We start from the raw sequence: 20,034 nt of genomic DNA, 5'->3' as shown, positions 1-20,034 counted from the left end.
CTTGCCCAACCTCCCGGAGGCTCTCTGGAGGATGGAAAGGGACTGTTTCCCAACTTCTGGTGAGCCCAGTAGGCTCGTGTTTCACCCTCTCCAGCCTCCAAAGGCTTCCCTGGAGCCGGGGGAGGATAAAAATGCCCTCCCCCATCCCCCGGAAGGCTCTCTGAAAGCCAAAAATGCCCCCCCCCCCAGAGCCTCTGTGTCAGCCAAAAATCAGCTGGCCGGCACACACATGCACATTGGAGCTGAGCTATGGCAACAACTTGCATACCAGCAGATATGGCTTCACGTGCCACCTGTGGCATTCATGCCATAGGTTCACCATCACTGTCCTAACCCATCTCATGTTTAACAGACCGATAACATATTCCCTACATTTTTAAATTAGCGATGCCTCTTCTAAAATCATTATTTTTAATATCTTGTCTGTATATATAACTCTTTACTCTAGGAATATGTTACTAATCTAATGTTGCCTCTTCTTAGTTGGATCTCCTTGGTCTCCCACCAATTAATTTTCAGTTTTTTCCAAATTAACCGCTATAGCTTAACTTTCCAAAATATTTATTATCTCTCATGCCTCTTAATTCTAAGTTATATTGCTCCTTTCCCTCACTTAAGGTCCTTTACTCGTCGTTCACATTTTCCTTTAATTCTAACATTTCTAAATGACCTGAATTCCTGATTTCCTTTTCTCTTTTATTTCTCCTATCTATTATCATTCTAAGAATGAAAGCACAACTTCTTTCTAATGTTGCTGACTACTTAGTTTTACATAAGACCTTTGTTTATTGGCAACACATGAATGAATGACGCTATGCAGTGGGCTTACTTGTTTCCTGCTTCTGTCCCCAGCCTGTTACCCAGCATTTTTCTCCAGTGTGCACATTGTGCATGGTAGGAGGTAAGCATATTGGCCCAACTGACCATCTCATTGTCTCAAGCCATGGGGTGCTTAATTGTAGCAGAGCAATATCATAATCGTAATTTTGACTGTTATAATATTCATGGACAATGATTCTCTTCAAAGTGGACACAAATTTGGCTTTTCCTTGTGTGTGCATTCCCAAGTAAGCTGTCCAAATTCTAGGATCTGATAACCTAAATTAAAACAGAACATTCAAATATCTATGACATGCGATCAAAATATCATTGTGTTTGATCTAACAGAAATGTATACCTACGTGCTGTTCCCCATTAGTGATCTCTATTTATCACAGCTACAATGCTAGCAAATGAAAAATAGCATTATTATGTCTGTATGATATTGCAGAAGAGACGGAGTAACGACTCGGACACAAGAGCTGGATTTAAACTTGGGTCATTTTTATTATAATAAATTTGCATAATTTATTAATTAAATTAGCATGGATTAGCATAAATTTGCATAAATCAACATACTCAACTATGACCCGGAAACAGTGGACCTGCAGGGTCAAACAAATACTTCCGGGGCGGAAATGACGTAAAAGGTCAACATTCCTGGGCAACTATGGGCGTAGTCGATGCTGGTCCAGGTGAGGGACCTCTCCCTCACCTGAGACCCTGCCATGCCCTCGCATGAGGGGGGTCCCGCCGGCTCACCCCTACCCTGGGACTTCAATAGCGGGACCCAAAGACAGGTTCCCCCCAAGTGCGCAGGTAGCACCCACCATGGGCTTGGAGAGAACCTGTCAATCATCCCCAAAGATGCCCAAGGGAGAACGCGCAGTTGCTGAAACCACCCAGATTTCCGCCCCTAACCTGCCACGGAGCGGGGGTCAGATCTCTATCTTGGCCCCCCGACTCCCCCCTCTATCCGCGCCAGCTCACGCAGAGACACTGCAGGTCCAAAAGGGAAAATGGCGTTCCTCAGTTCTGACAGAGGAAGACCAGCAGCCAGGTAAAGCCACAGCTGATCTATGGTGATGCGGGGATGGGCCACACCACCCCGCTTAACTTTCTGACTACCGTACCCTGGCCTTAACTCCCCGTCTAACCCGGTGAAGGGCCCTAAGGGAAAATGGCGACCCACCAGCGATCCCCCAAGAGGATCTCGACCACACCACCTGCGTGGAGGGCCGCACAGTGCGAAGCCACCGCAGGCTTCGCGAACCTGGCAGATCGAAAACGACCCCCAGGCCCACACCGGTCCTTGCCACCACGGTGCAAGGCCCACTACCTGGGCGCCGCAATGGGATGCAGCCCTCCCAGTACCATCTGGGCGCAGCAACGGGATGCCGCCCTCCCAGCACCAACTGGGCGCAGCAATGGGATGCCGCCCTCCCAGCACACATCCAGGCACAGCAATGGGACGCCGCCCCCGGCACTAACTGGGCGCAGCAAGAAATGCCGCCCTCCCAGCACTAACTGGGCGCAGCAATGGAATGCCGCCCTCCCAGCACATATCCAGGCGCAGCAATGGGATGCCGACCCCCGGCACCGGCTGGGCGCAGCAATGGGATGCCGCCCTCCCAGTCCCAACTGGGCGCAGCAATGGGATGCCGCCCTCCCAGCACCAACTGGGCGCAGCAATGGGATGCCGCCCTCCCAGCACACCTCTGAGCGCAACGATGGGATGCCGCCCCTGGCCACCGACTGGGCGCAGCAATGGGATGCCGCCCTCCCAGCCCCACTGGGCGCAGCAATGGGATGCCGCCCCCCCGACACCACCTGGGCGCAGCAATGGGATGCTGTCCTCCCAGGACAAACTGGGCGCAGCAACGTGATGTCACCCTCCCAGCACCTCCTGGGCGCAGCAATGGGATGCCGCCCTCCCAGGACCACCTGGGCGCAGCAATGGGATGCCGCCCTCCCAGCAATAGCGGTGGAAACGCCCGTCCCACCGCACACCCCGTCTCCCCAGCCAGACAGCCAGGACCCAGCCGCCACGACGGCAGGGTCCCCACCCCGATGGTAACTTGTTGCTGAGTGGTCTCGGAGCGCTCTGACCCCAAGCAACACCGTCGGTCGCGTCCTGGCGGGGTTGAAGAGAAGGGGACCAAAGGAGGAACCTGGCCTAAGATCTTACCCGGACCCTCAACAGGCCGTTCGTACCCTAAAACAGGCCGTTGACCGCCGGCGGGCGACTTCCCGAATCCTCCGTATCGAGAGGCCGTTACCGCACTAGTGGCAGCGCCTCTCGAGAACGAGCGTTCCCGAATGGCGGGATCCATACGTGGCCTGGCCAAACCCTACATACTAGCACCCACCTACTGAAATAATGAGATGGAAGGCACCAAATTGACCCGGCGGCCCGCGATGCGGCCCCGGCCCAACTTTCCCGCACAGTCACACTGCGGAAGACGCCATAAAACCAATAACCCCGCCCCCGCCTTAAACAAGGCGAAGCCGGTCAACCTGGACCTAATAGTCCCAACCGAAAGGCCACGCTGCCTAAGCTGGACACCAATATGGCCAGGTACACAACTGGGGCAGGCCAGCTATAGGGGTAGCCCGTATACTGCCTGCCATCCCAAACAGTTCATCTGCCCGCTGCGAAGCCCCCCCCCTGGGTGCCAGACACTCCCAAGAGTGCCGCAGCCCAGGAAGCCTCGCCTCTTTACTGCACAGTAGCCCCCCGGCCCCTAGGTGGACAGGAAAAGCCGCTGGCGACATCCGTGCCCACAGGGCCAGGGTCCGAAACCAGGACAACTGACCATGGGCCGAGGCGTCACAACCCCGTTATCTAACCCGGGGACATGCCTAGCTAAAAACAGTGTGGTCAGGGACAAGGACCTGTGCCCAAAAAATAATTGGCGGACAAGCCGCATGACCCTGTCCCTTTTGGAGGACAGGGCGTTCTCAACACGGACAACCACTAGGCTGTCACACCAAAATGCACAGTCCCGCCCCCCAAACCGCTCACCCCAAAGCTCTAGAGCCACTATCAAGGGGGAGAGCTACCAAAAGGGTCAAATCCCTAACCGAAGGAGAGGCCCCCATTAGGAGGCCACGCAGACCAGCCCACTGGTCACCCAACACAACCCAAAGCGCGAGTACATGCCGTACCAGAGCACAACTGCAAATCAGCTTCCAAAAGAAGCTCTTGCTTCCCAAAAAGACAACCCATTAAAACGTTTTAAGAACTCCGCCACACGCAGAGGTCAGCCCTGACCCCTGCACATAAGCGGGTACGATAATGGGGCAAACAGAGCCCCTTCATCGCAGTACATAACCACCTAGAAAAAACCCTGCCCGGCACCACGACCCGGCGGGCAAAATGAAGTATCCCAGCTAGGTCCCGGAGCTGCCGAAGAGTGACCTTCCCGCAGCCGCAGAACCATACCAAGGTGATCCCTGATTTGTGCCAACTTGACCAGGGGCAAACTAGAAGATTGCACCTCTGAGTCCAATTCAATACCGAGGAAGGTAATCCCGGTGGCGGGGCCCTCGGTCCCCGTAGAGGCTAAAGGCACCCCCAACAGAGCGCAAAGGGCTTCGAAGACCCGCATTGGAGCAAAGCAGTGCTCTGCACGCGGAGTCCCCGCCACCAAGAAACCCTCAAGGTAGTGAACGCCGAGCCCGGGCCGCTGCGCCCCTTGAGCGCCCACTCCAAGAAGGTGCTCGAGCTCTCCCAAAAGAGAGCATGAGAGGGAGCCACCCGTGGGTAAAACCCCCGATCACTTAAAAACACCCATGAAATGGAAGCCCAACAGCGCGAAGCCGTCCGGGTGCATAGGGAAGAGCCGGGATGCTGACTTAATGTCGCATTTATCCATAAGGGCTCCATCCCCACACTGCATTACCATGGCCACGACCGCCTCCAAGGATGCGAAGCCGGCCAAACAAAGTTCGTCAGGAACGAAAACCTTCACTGACTCCCTTTTAAGAAAAACGAGTGGTGAATCAACCTAGATTCATCACCCACCTATCAGGGGACCCCCCTGAATGGGGAGACCCCAAGATTCATGAAGGGCGGCTCCGGGAAGGGCCCAAGGCCCCTCCCCATGGCCACCTCTTATGCTGTCCCGGACCGAACAGGCCGTTATGTCCCACAACCAACCGGAGGTTGTTGAACCGAAAGGCCTGCTCGAACCCCCCATGTAAGGGATCCCGAATCCCTTAGAGAAACCTAGCAAGAGAGCGGCCGCTCTCGAGCAGGGGTGGTCGTCCATCAACCAACCCCATTGTTGTTGTTGTAGTTGTTGTTATAATTAAATGGGCTGGGCCCAGTTTCCCCCCCCCCCCCGTAGGTGGGGCTTGCCCTTTCAGGGCAGGGGTACATTGCAGCGGCATGGGAGCCCCGCCTTCCCGCACGCATGGCTATACATACAAAAAGGGGGGAAACAAGTCCCTCTGCCGCAAGCCCAGGACAATGCAGCGAAAGGGTCCCACCCTGTGGTGGCCCCCTTGCCCAATCTCCCTGGCCCCGACGGGTAAGCCATCAAAAGGGGCGGAGGCCCTCTGGCCAGGGTTGGCGGTCAAACCCCCTGCCCCCAAAGCACCAGGCCCCGGCAAAAGCTGCCCCAGGGGCCTGTGCTCTCGCACTAGGAGCCGGGGGGGGGAGGGCAAACCTGGTTAGGAGTCCCCCACCCCCCCGAAAAAACGCCATAGAATAGAATTTTCTTGGCCAAGTGTGATTGGACACACAAGGAATTTGTCTTGGTGCATATGCTCTCAAGGTACATAAATGAAATATACATTTGTCAAGAATCATGTGGTACAACACATAATGATTGTCATAGGGGCCAAATAAGCCATGAAGAAGCAATATTAATAAAAATCTTAGGATATATTCAGAGCAGTTCCTGTTTGCTGCTCTGATCTCCCTTGTTAATATTTTCCTGGCCTGATTAAGTTAAATAATAGCTGTAATGAAGTTTGTCCATGATTTACTGAAATAGTAAAGGCCTGGAACAAACTTCCCGCAGACCCAGTAGCTGAATCCACAGCAACAGCGTTCAAACATGCCTGGGACAAACATACAGCCATCCCAAGACAAAATACAGAAACAGAACAAGGGCAGACTAGAGGGACCAATAGGTCTTTTCCTGCCTATGTCCATGCTTGCCCAAATATATGACATCGTTCCAACCATCATCAGTCTCATTAGGAGTATGATTAATATGTGCCATGGTTCTTAATTTACACCTGAGGGAACTGGGGCCCCCAGGCCCCAAGAGGGCAGCAAAAGGCCTCTGCCCAAACAGGCAGCGCAGCAGCATGAAGCTGCCACCGAGGGCCCAACCGTCCTCCTTTTTTATTTTATGTTGTGTTTTATTTGTTATTGTTTTTTGGGGGCCACGAACCGGGAGGGGCCGCACACGCAAGCCCCCACCCTAGCCCCCAACGTCCCCAAGGGGGCTACCAGAAGGATCCCCCCCCAAAATAGGGGGGGGCAACAGCCAAACGGCCTTCCCGCCGGACCCGAAGCCCCCAAACCGTTCCCCGAGCCTCCGATGAGGCTCTCAAAATGGCGACTGCAACACGTGGCCGCCTGTTACGTGGGGTGGGGGTGGGGGCCTCACGCGGGACTCCTGCCGCAAGCCCGTTGCTGCCCAAGACTCCTTGAAAATGTGCAGACCGGCAGCCTCGGATGGGCGAAGCGAGCGACGAGCAGTGCCCCAAGCCTCTAACGAGGCCCGAAATGACGGCCGCCTCACGCGGCCGCCGAAAGGCTCCAAGAGCAGACAGCCGAGTGTCTGCTCTTAGCATCAGGTCCGGGCGAACAGGCTTTCTTCCCGGCCTGCTGTCCCTTAAATAGGGCCAGCAGGCCCCGCCCGGACCCGACGTCATGCCCGGCCACGTGGGAAGGGCATTCTCGGCCGAAATCTCGCCTCGCGAGATTTCGGCCGAAAACAAGATGGCGGCCGCCATCGGAAGGGTCCGAGTCTGCCCGGCCCTTCCGCAACAGCGCCGTGGGGCCGGTAAGTCAGCCGGCGATATTCCGAATAGGTTAAGAAACAGTTCTTGTTTATTTTCCTTCACTTAGGGGGGAATCACCTCCCTCTCTCTCTCTCTCCCCCCTCTTTCTCTCCATCTCTCTCTCTCTCTCATTCCCTCTTTCTCTTTCTCTCTAACTAGAGAAGAGGCAAGTGGTTAAATGTAGTTTTGAAAAGTATTTTCAATGCTTGTGCTTTATTCTTCGGAACAAACTTTAGCATTATTGTAGACTAACATTATTCCAGAAAGGTTCTAAGTCCATATTTACTATAAAAATAGGCTGTGTGACAGCTAAAAGGAATGGAGAATGAAATTAGCTTCAATATCTGTGCCTGCTCTACAGAATATCATCCCCCTAAGACCTGGATGGCCTCAACCCTGTCAGTGTACTGAAAAGATTGAAAAATATGGTTTTTCCCTCAAGCATTGAACTAGCACATCAAGTGAACCAATTGTAGCACTGTGTAGTTGAAGAATGGGAAATTCTTGAGAATCTCAACTGCATTGTATTAACATTACAGTATTGTGATTATTTTTAGCTTACAGTTATGTTTTTAGTTCAGGGGTGGGTTCTAAATTATCTCGCCACAGCTTCTCCGCATGTACAGAAAAAAAACCAAGCAAAAAGAGAGAGCAAAAAATAAGATGGCGGCACAATGCACAGTGTTGAAAACTCAGTTTCCCCGCATGAAGCAAGAAAAAGCAAAAGTAATGCATAAAAAAGCAAAATACAAACAAAATGGTGGTGCATTCACGGTGCAGAAAACTTGGCTTCTGCGAATGCACAAAAACAAGCAAAAAACCAAATCCTCTCCCCCTCCAAAAAAATCACACAATGGTGGCATCCACACTCTGGCCCTGACAGAACTGCCTCTGTGACGGCACCATCGGTGCTAACCGGAAGGATCTCACCTCTGTTTTAGTTATTCTTAGCCACCCCAAGTTGCAGAAGCAACCCAAGAAATAATTTAAATGAAATTAAGTAGGAGATAGAGATTATTCCACTTTAAGTTACTACTGTTGTACCAAAACTGCTACACAAGTTAACTGAAATACTAAGAATACAATACAATTTTTGGAGAGCTTTCAATCCATATCTAGCTGCTTCAGGAGAAAGTGCAACTGAGGGGAGAGGAAGTAGGAACAAGAAAAAAAGAGGGGAGGGAGACTTTCTAAGGAAAAAGAAACAGGGAAATTGAGACTTGGACAACTTGAAGAGTTCTCTCCTGTTTCTAAGTAACTAAGCAATTAGAGAACTAATTAGAAGTTGCAACTTCCACTTAAGATCTTTGGGGAAGCATTTGGTTTGCGCCCAATGTACTATTTGTCTTCCTACGTGACAGTTGGACTTACCCTGCTGATTCTCTAGAACAGGGGTAGCTGAGGAATTCTTGGAGTTGAAGACCATAAATCTTAAATTTGCCAAGGTTGGAGACCCCTGCTCTAGAAAGTCCTTTTATACTAAGGCCTGTGATAATGGAGTGCTTTCAGTACACAATCAAGACTCTGTAGGCCTTTAGCCTTGCAGGAACAAACACTTATTGAAATTTGAAATTTGTTTTAGCAAATGAGTAAGAAAATAGGAAAATATCAAAGATGTTTGACAAATATTGATATGTGGGAAAGTTTTTGTGTGCAAGTTATATGTCTGTTCATGGATTTGAGTGTGTACAAGAATACCCTTGAATGTATACAGATGTATACAGTGTTATTGTACTCATTTGTATTGCAGTTATGCTTGTGTGATGTGTTTTTCACATTGGGAAAAAGGGGGTCATATATTGATTTATTAGCTACACAAACTTTCAGGGTTAAAATACATGATTGCATTCAGTTGTGGTTCTTGATGCCCTTGTCTTTTTTAAAAAATATTTGCCATTGTAACAGTGAATCTGGTATATGGGAGAAGGGAACCCTTCTATTTGCACTAAAGCTAAATAACCCATGAGCTACATTGAACTTACAACTGTGGAAGAGTTATGACCATCACATCCAGGCTTCAAAAATCTGTACAACCACTAGATGGCAACAAGTACTGTATTTTTCAGTGTATAAGATGCACTGGAGTATAAGACACATCTTAGCTTTTGGGGTGGAAAATAAGGGGGGGGGGGATTCTGCCTACCAGGTATTCATTTGCTAGCCTCCTTAGCCTGGTCAGCTGCAGTGCATTAGTTCACTGGCTTTGAGCATGCATGCGTGCTTTTTATCCCCTGGATGGGGATAAAAAAACAGCTTCTAAAGCACAGCTGATCATTGGTGAGAAAAGCAATGAGAAAAGCAGTCGAAGCGCAGAAGATCGCTTCACCCATTAGTGCCTCATTAGGGTTGAAAAAGAGCTTCTAAAGCACAACTGATCCTGGGAGGGAGCACGAATAAGAAAAGCAGACAGAGCCTGCAAGATCGCTTCACTTGCTAGCACCTCATTAAGCTGAAAAACAGGTTCTAAAGCAAAGCTGATCATCGGAGAGAACAGCAATGAGGAAAGCAGGCAAAGTGCCGAAGACCGCTTCACTTGCTAGCGCCTTATTAGGGCTGAACAAAAGCTTCGAAAAAAGCTACATTCAGAGTATAAGACGCCCCGAGTCTGCGGAGAGGGGCGGCATACAAATCTAATTAATAATAAATAGATAATAAATAAGACAAACCCCAAATTTCAGCCTCTTTTGGGGGAGAGATGCATCTTATACTCTCAAAAATATGGTAGTTAACATTTTCCATATTTGCTCTCATCAAGTGGCTATCTGGATTTTTGCATCCAGGAGATAGACAGCCCTAGGAAAGGGAGATACAGTGATACCTCGTCTTACAAACGCCTCGTCATACAAACTTTTCGAGATACAAACCCGGGGTTTAAGATTTTTTTGTCTCTTCTTACAAACTATTTTCACCTTACAAACACACTGCCGCCGCTGGGATGCCCCACCTCCGGACTTCCGTTGCCAGCGAAGCACCCATTTTTGTGCTGCTGGGATTCCCCTGAGGCTTCCCTCGCTGGGAAACCCCACCTCCCGACTTCCGTGTTTTTGTGATGCTGCAGGGGAATCCCAGGAGCGCAAAAACAGGTGCTTCTCTAGCAACGGAAGTCCGGAGGTGGGGTTTCCCAGCGAGGGGAGCCTCAGTGAAATCGCAGCATCGCAAAAACACAGAGGTCCAGAGGTGGGGTTTTGAGGACTTCAGTGTTTTTGCAATGCTGCGATTTCACTGATGCTCCCTCAGGGGAATGCCAGCAGCGCAAAAACGGGCACTTCGGCTGGCAGAAGGGGTGAATTTTGGGCTTGCACGCATTAATCGCTTTTCCATTGATTCCTATGGGAAACAATGTTTCGTCTTACAAACCTTTCACCTTAAGAACCTCGTCCTGAAACCAATTAAGTTTGTAAGACAAGGTATCACTGTATTAAAATGCCAAGAACAGGACAATCTTATGCACTGCTTATTAAACTAGTTTTATAATTGGATGTTGGTAATGTTATGATTGCATTGTATGGTTGACTGTTGCCGATTAAGGGAAAAACAATATACCCATTGTGCTCTACAAGAGATCACATGTGTGACATGGTATTAAAGAAAGATCTCTAAATTATAATAATTGTATCTACTTACCTGTTCCCCTGAAAACAATGGGCGGCAGAGAGAAGCCACTCCTTTGATATCACAGAGGCTCCACAATAAGCAACTCCAGCAAAATGCAAGCTGGCTTGCCAGGGCCATTCTCCTTCGTGGGTCTCAGAACCCCCCACAATTCGGTTGTCAGTGTTGCTGTATTTACTACTGCCACAACCTTTTGAAAGAATGTAACAATTAAGCATGGTTTTTGCCTAGCAGAACCACACTAGCAACTGGTTTTACTTATTTAAACTGAATCAATTGCTATCTTATTTGTTTTGGGGAATGCCACACAACATATTCAGAAGGGTATCCAATTTTTCAGACTAATGGCAGGAGCTAACCTTTGCCAGAGTCTATGAAGGATGGGAAAAGGACAAGGAAGTACTTTATGCCAAGACAAAAAGTCCAAGCTCCTACAAATTATAATCAGTTAAAATTAAATGGACATTACTCTCCAGTTTTACTCTCCATGAGTTTAATTATTTATCCTTTGTCTCACTAAAAATTGCATGTTTCAAAAGGGCTCCAAAACCTTAGCTTAGCAAGCAATTCTGGAATCTCAGCCTGTAAACCCTGATGCATTGGACACGTAATCGGTCTATATTCTAAGCATTATCCATCCACATTCCAGCAATGTGGGATAGCTAGAGAACTAGTAATTCAAAGGGGGTGAGGAGATAGAATTCTATAGAAAGCCACTGCCTAGCAAAGTAGTTATACACTTTAGAAAATGGTTTTATCTTGTAGAAAACAGCTACCTAGCTGCAGATCTATGAAAAAAATTAATGCATAATAATATATCATAGCAAAATCAGGGGTGAAATGCTCCCAGTTTGGGAGAGCCAGTTGGTGATCGGAGCGTGAGGCTTCCACTACTTGCCTGGACACCACTATTTGGGTTCTCTTACCTTTTGCCCATGCACAGAACACTTTGTGCATGCGTCGACAGTATAGGAACCCAAATGTGGCATCTGGGTTGTTGTGGTTAGCTCTGGCCCAGCTCCTGCCCCAAGGACTGTGGATGTGGGAGAGACATCCACATGTTGCAGGCCTGTTTTGTCCCCGGTGGAATCTGCTGATGAAGGCTCCTCTGACCAAGAAGACATGAGTGACAGGGAGGAGGAGAGTGTGGCAGACAGCTCAGAAGGAGATCAATTATCTAGCTCCTCCTTGGATTCAGAACAAGAGTTAATGATACAGCCACACATGCGTAGAGTGATACATAGGCAACAACAACTGAGAGATTATTATCAAACAAAATGAGGCCACCTGTGGTTGGGTGGGGCTGTGGTAATTAGTGAGGCTGCTATAAATAGCAGCCTGTGGGTTTGGCCATTGTGGAGGATTATCTGATCGTTGTGTTTCGTGACTGCTTTACTGACTTTGACCTTTTGTGTGCTGAGTTTTCCCCACTTTGAAACTAAACCAGAGCAAAGTGTGTTTCACTTTGTGAAAGAAGAAGGGCTGTGAATTGCCTCACAGCTGCAAGCTAAGTATCACAGAACTGATAAGGGGCTTGTACAAATTACCAGTTTGTTTGGAGACTAGTGCTCTTTGCTATACCAAAAGAGGGCTTGGTTTAAGTGAATTTTCATTATAAAGAACATTGTTTTGAATTTTCAAACGTGTGTGTGTCTGAAATTTGTACCTGTGAATTTTTGGGAGGAGTCTACCAGAGAGCCCGACAGAACATGGGTGGGTAGGGGAAGCCTCGTGTTGCAATTGCTACCGGCTCTACAATGACTGCCCAGCCACCCGAATCAGGAACATTTCACCCCTGAGCAAAATACATGTGCCACGTTTCATTTCAATACTCTAATACAGGAATTCTCATCCTTTTTTTGGTTTATCACTATCTTCGGAGCCTCATTAATCATTGTGATGTCCCTCATTGTTGCTGTTAGCTGCTTATTAGCTGGGGGGAAAACACTTTATCATCTGTAATGTTAATTAATCTAAATCAGGGCTATCCAGCCTTGACAACTTTAAGAGTTGTAGATTTCAATTCATTTGGCTGGATAATTCTGAGAGTTGAAGTTCACAAGTCTTAAAGTTGCCAAGGTTGGACATCCAGCTCTAAACTGTTGTCTCCTTGAAATGTTGCATGCTTCCCTTGGGATCATATGGTTCATGTTGAGAATCATAGTGGTACAGTGATTAAAGTGCAGTACTCCAGGCTACTTCTGCTGACTGCTGGCTGACTGCAATTTGGCAGTTCAAACCTCATCAGACTCAAGATTGATCCATCCTTCCAAGGTGGGTAAAATGAGGCTCCAAATTGTTGGGAGAAATATGCTGACTCTATAAACTGGCTAGATAGGGCTGTAAAAGAGTGTAAAATGATATATTAGTCTAAGTGCTACTGCTGTTGCTATCACTGCTCTAGTATATATACTTTGAAAATACAGAAAAATTCTATGTGAACAGGTAACTGTTTTATAAAGGAAAGTTTATCTTCATATCTGATTCATTTTAATTATTATTCGAGTTACTCATTCATTCATTCATTCATTCATTCATTCATTCATTCATTCATTCAGCTTCTATGCCACCAATCCCAAAGGACTCAGGACAGCTTACAAAACAATATAATACAAATACAAAAAATACAAAGCAATAGAAGAAGTTGAATGTAATATCTAAAATTAAAAAACCATAATAAAAACCCATTTGTTATTTAAAAAAAACAATCATAATCACATGCATACACACCATTCATACAGTTTGACCATGAAAGATGTACAATTCATGGCCCCCAGGCCTGCCGGCAAAGCCAAGTTTTCATGGCCGTACGGAAGGCCAGTAGGGTGCGAGCAATACAGACATTGGGGATTAGTTGGTTCCATAGAGCCGGGGCAGCCACAGAGAAGGCCCTCCTCCACGGTCTTATCACTTTCCTAATACTGTTATTCTATTTAGATGAAAAGAGGTCGGTTTCAGCAGGTTCTGACCAGTTATGGAGAACTGGTAGTGGAAATTTTGAGTAGTTCAGATAACCGGTAAATACCACCTCTGCCTGGCCTCACCCCACATTTATTCTCTGCGTCCCAGATGAGTGGAAGAAAATAGGGATTTTGCAGTAATCTTCCCCTCGAGTGGGGAGGAATGGAGATTTTACAGTATCCTTCCTTTGCCATGCCCACCAAACTATGCCATGCCATGCCCACACACACAGAACCAATAGTAAATAAATTTGAATACCAGGTTGAAAGCTAAAAGCTGTTTTATCATAATGAAAAAATAATTGAAAAGGTCAATTCGAGAACTTAATGGACAAACCTACCAATGTAAATAAAAGAAATCAATATGAAAAAGTTATGTATGTTCTATAAAAACAATGTTGATTAGATCAAAAATGCAATGAATATATATTGTATCATCAATATACGGGTATACAGTATATATCCTTCAAATATACTTACTACAATTGTTTTCATCACTTTGATCAAGGCAATCCAAGATTCCATCACACCTGGCATTTTGTTTCCTGAAGCAAATACCATTGTTGCATTTAAAAGTATTGCTGGTACAGGGAATGCCTAAAAACCAATAACTGTAATGTTCAAACAATCTCATTTCTCAGAACAGTCATTGAAGAATATTTTTTTTGTAAATACCACTCACCCTTGATATAAATGTGTACATTTAAATATAAATAAACAAACCATTTCACCATCTGTGAAAGAATCCTCCAGAGCAACATGTCTCACAATTATAGATACCTTTGCCTACAAATATAATTTCTAATCTGCAACAGGATGCAGAATGAGATATATTTAATAGTCTTTGGGATGAAACTCACTTTCTGTGCAATGTAATTCATCCTGACCATCTTTACAATTATTTATTCCATCACAGATAAAAGAATGGTGCTGTGTTAAGAAGTTGCTACTACAATTTTGGGGGCGTATGTCTAAAAAAAAACAAAGGAAAAAAGTGACAAATCACTGGCATAAGCAATACAAAAAAAAAGCAGACAACTAGAATTATTACTATATTTTAATTGTTGCATACTGCAGATACTTAACCACAAAACAGTTCGTCGCTTTCATCAAAGCAGTCATTGATTCCATCACAAATCTGAATTTGTTGGATACATAACCCACTTTGGCATTCAAAAGATCCAAATGGACAAGCTAAAAAGCAAAAGGGAGGGGGGACACTGTGATTTCAGGCTTTCTATAAACTTATTGTTCTCATACTAAAGTTCAAGTTATGAGAAAGCAAGCAGGAACTTTAAGAAAATAAGCCCAAATATAAAGATGATTTAAATAGTACTCTAGCACTACTATATTAATTTCAAAGTGGAAACTTTGCTACTAAATTTTCCTTTTAATAAAGTTGTAGCAATATTACTTTGAAGTTGCTGTAAAAATGAGATGATAGGACATAGTAGTAGAAGCTGAAGCGTACTTATTTTCAGGATTCATTTGTAATTCACCTTTCCTCATGACATATACGCCAAGAAAAGCTATATGGAACTTGTATCCAAGAAATGAGAGGCTGGGCGATTTAATGCCCAGCCGACAGTTGCCGATGGCGGGAACCAACTCGGTACTGCCTATCAGCTGGGGGCGTTCCCCACGGTAGCGTGGGAACGCCCCTGACAACCCAGTGGCCGCTCGGGCATTCTGGGAGGCCGGGGGCAGGGAATTCGCCCTTTATCAGGGCTGGCTCTCACCCCCCCGGCTTCCCTTGCCCCCCGAGCTCGCCACAAGAACAGGACACCCACTCACCCTCCACTCAATCCAGGGTGTTTTATAGGTCGCCTGGTTGGGGCTGAGTAGGAATTTTTTGCAATCTTATAGCATTTGCTAGGGTTTGTTTTTTCGCCTACTCCATCCTGGATGAGGAAAAGGATTTGTGGTTATGGGGTCCATCTGTATGTAAATAGGTTTTGACTCAACAATTGGATGTATTTATACATGGTCACTATATGGCAGAAAACGGGGCGGAAAGGGTATCAGTAGCAACTGTATGTTCTCCTTTGGGCATCTATTGTAAGATGATTGGCACCCCTGTCACACAACTCATGCTTCCTCCACGGGTGGAGCGTTGTGAAGGGGGTGCCCTTGGGGCTCACCCACGTCATTTCCGGTTCCAGGTCATGCAGGGTGAGCCCTCCCACACGCTGGGCGTGACTTACGGGCTGGGTATAGGCGGGGCATGCCTCACCCTGACCCGGCATGGAGTTCGCCCATTAAGTTGCCCAAGCATGTTTGTGTTTCAGGAAACTCCGCCCCCTTTTAGCGACCCCTGCAGGTCTTTTTCGTTAATATTTAATAAAGTGACCCATTTTACCCAGCTTTGTGTCCGAGTGTTCATTTCCCGTCCAAGGCAAATGTCTGTAGGCCAAGTATAGTACCGTAATACCTATTTCTGATCACCATTTCTATCCTCTAATCTAAACTCAGTAATAAACTGCATATCTTTTTATGGGTACACCGATAGAGATAAAACCAATTCTGTATTATTACAGCAGCTGTTCTCAAGTGGGTTCTGGAAAAGATCATGACTGACATGACAATCTTTTTTTTTTCTATGTGTCATCATCTATCTATTTTAAACTGAGAGATGCTTCTTCCTCATTGTGGTCCTTCCCATGAAAATGAGCAACAGTGGGATTTCTTTTCCCAATTGCTCAGCATATCTAGTAGCACTGCTCAGCTCATCTGTCCACATATCAATGAAAAGATATTAAAGAAAAATACAAATTAATAATCACTTCAAATGAAACTAATTATCTATATTGTTGTTATTAACATGCAATTTGGTTTTATACCCATTATATGTTACAGTTTTAGTTCTTATGCTGTGATAGATTTCCAAACTACCTAGGAGTGCGGCTATAATTGCAATATATTCATTGGAACTAACACAGATAAATCAAAACCTTTCACTTGATCATCAAAACATCCCAATTTTTAGCAGATTAATTTTTCAAATAATAATTGGCTGCCATATACAATTACACATCTTTTGTCTCTATCGTATCATGTTTCCTTACTTATAAAAGCTGGCTGTTAAATAGAAGCTAATGAAAGATATTATCTTTATAGCGCTATACAATATCATGCCAGTTAGGATTTCTAATAATTTTTACAGTCAGTCTTACGCTGGCTGATATTGTAACTTCCATATTCCACAAGAAAGGGCTGTTCAGAAACCTTGGAGCTGCACTGAAATTCCATGTTAACCACCAAGTTTGCCACACGGAATATTGTTTGATGATCAATGTAGTAGCCGCAATACCTGCAAAATGGATTATATAAACTTGTTCAGATCATCTCTTGTGAAGAGGTCAACAGTGAAATATAGTTACAGTATAATTTTTCATTATCACTTTTCTAAGTATACAGTGTTCCCTAGATTTTCGCGGGTTCGAACTTTGCGAAAAGTCTATACCACGGTTTTTCAAAAATATTAATTAAAAAATAGTTTGCGGGTTTTTTCCCCTATACCACGGTTTTTCCTGCCTGATGACGTCATATGTCATCGCCAAGCTTTCATCTGCTTTTAATAAATATTCTTTTTAATAAACTTTAATAAATAAACATGGTGAGTAATGATCTAAATGGTTGCTAAGGGAATGGGAAATTGCACGTTAGGGGTTTAAAGTGTTCAGGGAAAGCTTGTGATACTGTTCATAGCAAAAAATAGTGTATTTACTTCTGCATCTCTACTTCGCGGAAATTCGACTTTCGCGGGCGGTCTCGGAACGCAACCCCCGCGAAAATCGAGGGAACACTGTACATGCCAAAAGCTTCACCTAGCAGAAGATTGTTCTATGCAGTGCTTTATTTTATTCTCTAAAGGTTTCCATGATTCCTCTTTGCAATCACCACTAAGTACTTTCTTCTATATTTTAGTGACTGAACACAGTTTTTGATTCTATTCCATTTCAAGTTTGCACCGACTTTCTTTCGTTTTCCTCCAGTCTTAATGTAGGGATGAGAAAAATGATAAATTCTTTCACCTAGCATTCTTTCCCAAAGTGTTTTTGTGTTTTATACATGTCTTTCTTAGGTTATCTATTGGGACAAACAATACTTTACTTGATAAATAATTAAATCAGAATAATTATCAGTTTTAATATACAATAGTTTTCATTGTTGTACAGTAGAACATGTTTCTAAGGGTTCCCAGACTAAATTTATTTACACAAATGTACCTATCTTTAGTTATATTCTTTATGCCTCCTGAATTTATTTATTTATTTGATTTTTATGCCGCCCTTCTCCTTAGACTCAGGGCAGCTTACAACATATTAGCAATAGCACTTTTTAACAGAGCCAGCCTATTGCCCCCACAATTCGGGTCCTCATTTTACCCACCTCGGAAGGATGGAAGGCTGAGTCAACCTTGAGCCGATGATGAGATTTGAACCGCTGACCTACAGCACTCTAACCTGCTGCGCCACCCCAGCTCATTCTGTGAAGCATTGATAAAATATGCTATAGGACGTATACACACGCACACACCAATTGCAAAGAAACAACTTGTACATTGCATTGATAATTAAAATAAAAAACCCTATAAATTATCACACAAGGACAACTATATTGACCCTATTTTCTCTGAGAAACTATGTCTTTATAACTGTAACATTAAAAACTCATTAATAAAAAATATTAATATTTCATATGCAAAGGTTTTTGTTGCTTTTCATTCCTGCACCATTAAACTACTTACAGTATATGAACACACTTACATTAGCTCATTAATTTTCCACCATCCATGTTCACAGCCTTTAATGGCTTTTTCACTGATCATATAATTATGAAACATCAGTGCAATACCAAAGTTCTTCTGAGATGCCTAGTTTTAAGAAAGAATAAAAATAACTTGTGTTTTCTCACTTTCGCTTTTTCTCCCCCCCCCCCTCTTTGCAAAAGAATCAATTTTATGGCAACTTTACTATGTAGAAATAGTGGCCAGTAATACTTTTTATCATAACTTATTTCATATGTCACAAGAATAAAATGGCTAGAAGATATATAATATCATTTTAGGTACGTATTCGCATTGGCTGCAGTGGAAAGTTAATAAGGAGTGAGAGGTAAGCTGTAAAGTGTTTGAAATGAAAAATCCCACCGTGTAATGGGAAATATGTTCTGTCTCCCTTTATATTTTGCCAGGCTTTCATTATGCCGTATTATTTCCACATGTCTGTGAAAGAATATACTGTAGAAAGCCAATGTGGTGTAGTATTAAGGCATCAGGATAAAATCCAGGAAATAATGAGTTCTGGTTCATCCTTTGGCATGAAGCCAACTGGTTGATTCAATGTCTATAAAGATTTTCATCATCTTTGGATTGTCCCAAAGGTGCTTTTTCAAAAGGCAACTGGACTTGCTTCTTCTCTTGAAGACATTTCACTTCTCACCCAAGAAGCATCTTCAGTTCTCACTGAATGTTAGGGAATCAGAGGATTTATATTCCTTGCAATCATTTGGGTCAGGGTGAGTTCTACTTACCTTCCCTACCAGTTCACATCATGATGGAAGTATGCATTTTTTGTGTGTGTGCACACATGCTTTGCTTGCATGCCTGCTGATGTCACATCAGCGAAATGACCATCTGTGCATGTGCAGAAGCATTGGCGCATGCATAGAGGATTCTTTGCAAGCCGCTTTCCAGATATGACAACCAGAGAACTGGTTCGGGGGCTTGCACAGCCAGCTATCACTGCCAGTTTGGTGAGTGGGGGCAAATCTCCACCACTGGTACAGGTGAAGCGGTCCAAGCCAGAAGCAACCACCACTGATCTGGATGTTAAAACTTTGAAGGTGGTCCATTAGTTCTCTGAGAGTCATTGAAGCCCTTTGGGGATTTATCTGTATCTTCAGGGTCACCAGAGTCAGAGTACAAATGAGTGTCTCCTTGGAACTGATAAAAGGACTGTGTCATTAACAAAAGATAGGTGGCCACTCTCTGTTGAAAGAGGGCTGTTCAATTTTCATGTAAATATCCTCTTTCAAACCAATAGTCCTCTCTATGCAGAATGTGGACTTTGCTGTCTTCTAAAGAGCGCCCATTGTCTTTCAAATGTGGATGCTGAATCTTGCCCTGGTGGGTTTGTTCTCCTGTGTTGTGTCATGTGTTTGTGAAATGGTTGTTTTATTTCACCAATGAAGAGATCTGTATGTCTCACTGCATTTGTGCTACATAAACCACATTGCAGAGTTTGTGGCTGAGTATTTTATTTTTGGGTTTATAGTGCGTGTGTATGTTGTGTTGGTTGAAAATCCTCCTGAAAATTTCAGATATTCCTGCAACATATGTAATGACAGTATTGCAATGTTGCAAGTATTGTGGCTTGTCAATGGCATTGTACTTCAGTAGATCTTGCAAGAAATCAATGAACTTTTTTATTTTAATGACTGTTGATGGGATTTCTCTTCTGAGTCTCACACATAGCAGTGTCCTTTATTGAATGTTTACCTACCAGCAAAGAGGGAAAAGAAAAAGAACTGAAAGATATCCAAGAAGCCCTCAGAACTAGTGTTGGGCTAACCGAACTCGCACAATTTGGGTCTGTGCAGACTTTACAGTGTTCAG

The 20,034-nt window shown here is 45.0% G+C and overlaps 1 protein-coding gene across 1 annotated transcript in view; it reads right to left on the bottom strand.

The window, feature by feature from the left end:
* The window catches only part of TMPRSS7 (transmembrane serine protease 7), a 37,732-nt gene that overhangs the window by 4,685 nt on the left and 13,013 nt on the right, over window positions 1–20,034 (bottom strand). The window contains exons 8-14 of the mRNA XM_070750153.1: window positions 18,185–18,291; window positions 16,589–16,725; window positions 14,502–14,609; window positions 14,276–14,386; window positions 13,896–14,012; window positions 10,468–10,645; window positions 830–1,098 (exon numbers count right to left, since the gene is read on the bottom strand). Coding sequence (XP_070606254.1) covers window positions 830–1,098; window positions 10,468–10,645; window positions 13,896–14,012; window positions 14,276–14,386; window positions 14,502–14,609; window positions 16,589–16,725; window positions 18,185–18,291 — 1,027 coding nt within the window. The remainder of the gene's footprint in view (window positions 1–829; window positions 1,099–10,467; window positions 10,646–13,895; window positions 14,013–14,275; window positions 14,387–14,501; window positions 14,610–16,588; window positions 16,726–18,184; window positions 18,292–20,034) is intronic.

This window comes from Erythrolamprus reginae, chromosome 4 (assembly GCF_031021105.1).
Source record: "Erythrolamprus reginae isolate rEryReg1 chromosome 4, rEryReg1.hap1, whole genome shotgun sequence".
Classification (NCBI taxonomy): domain Eukaryota; kingdom Metazoa; phylum Chordata; class Lepidosauria; order Squamata; family Dipsadidae; genus Erythrolamprus; species Erythrolamprus reginae.
This window is presented reverse-complemented; position numbering and strand designations above follow the sequence as displayed.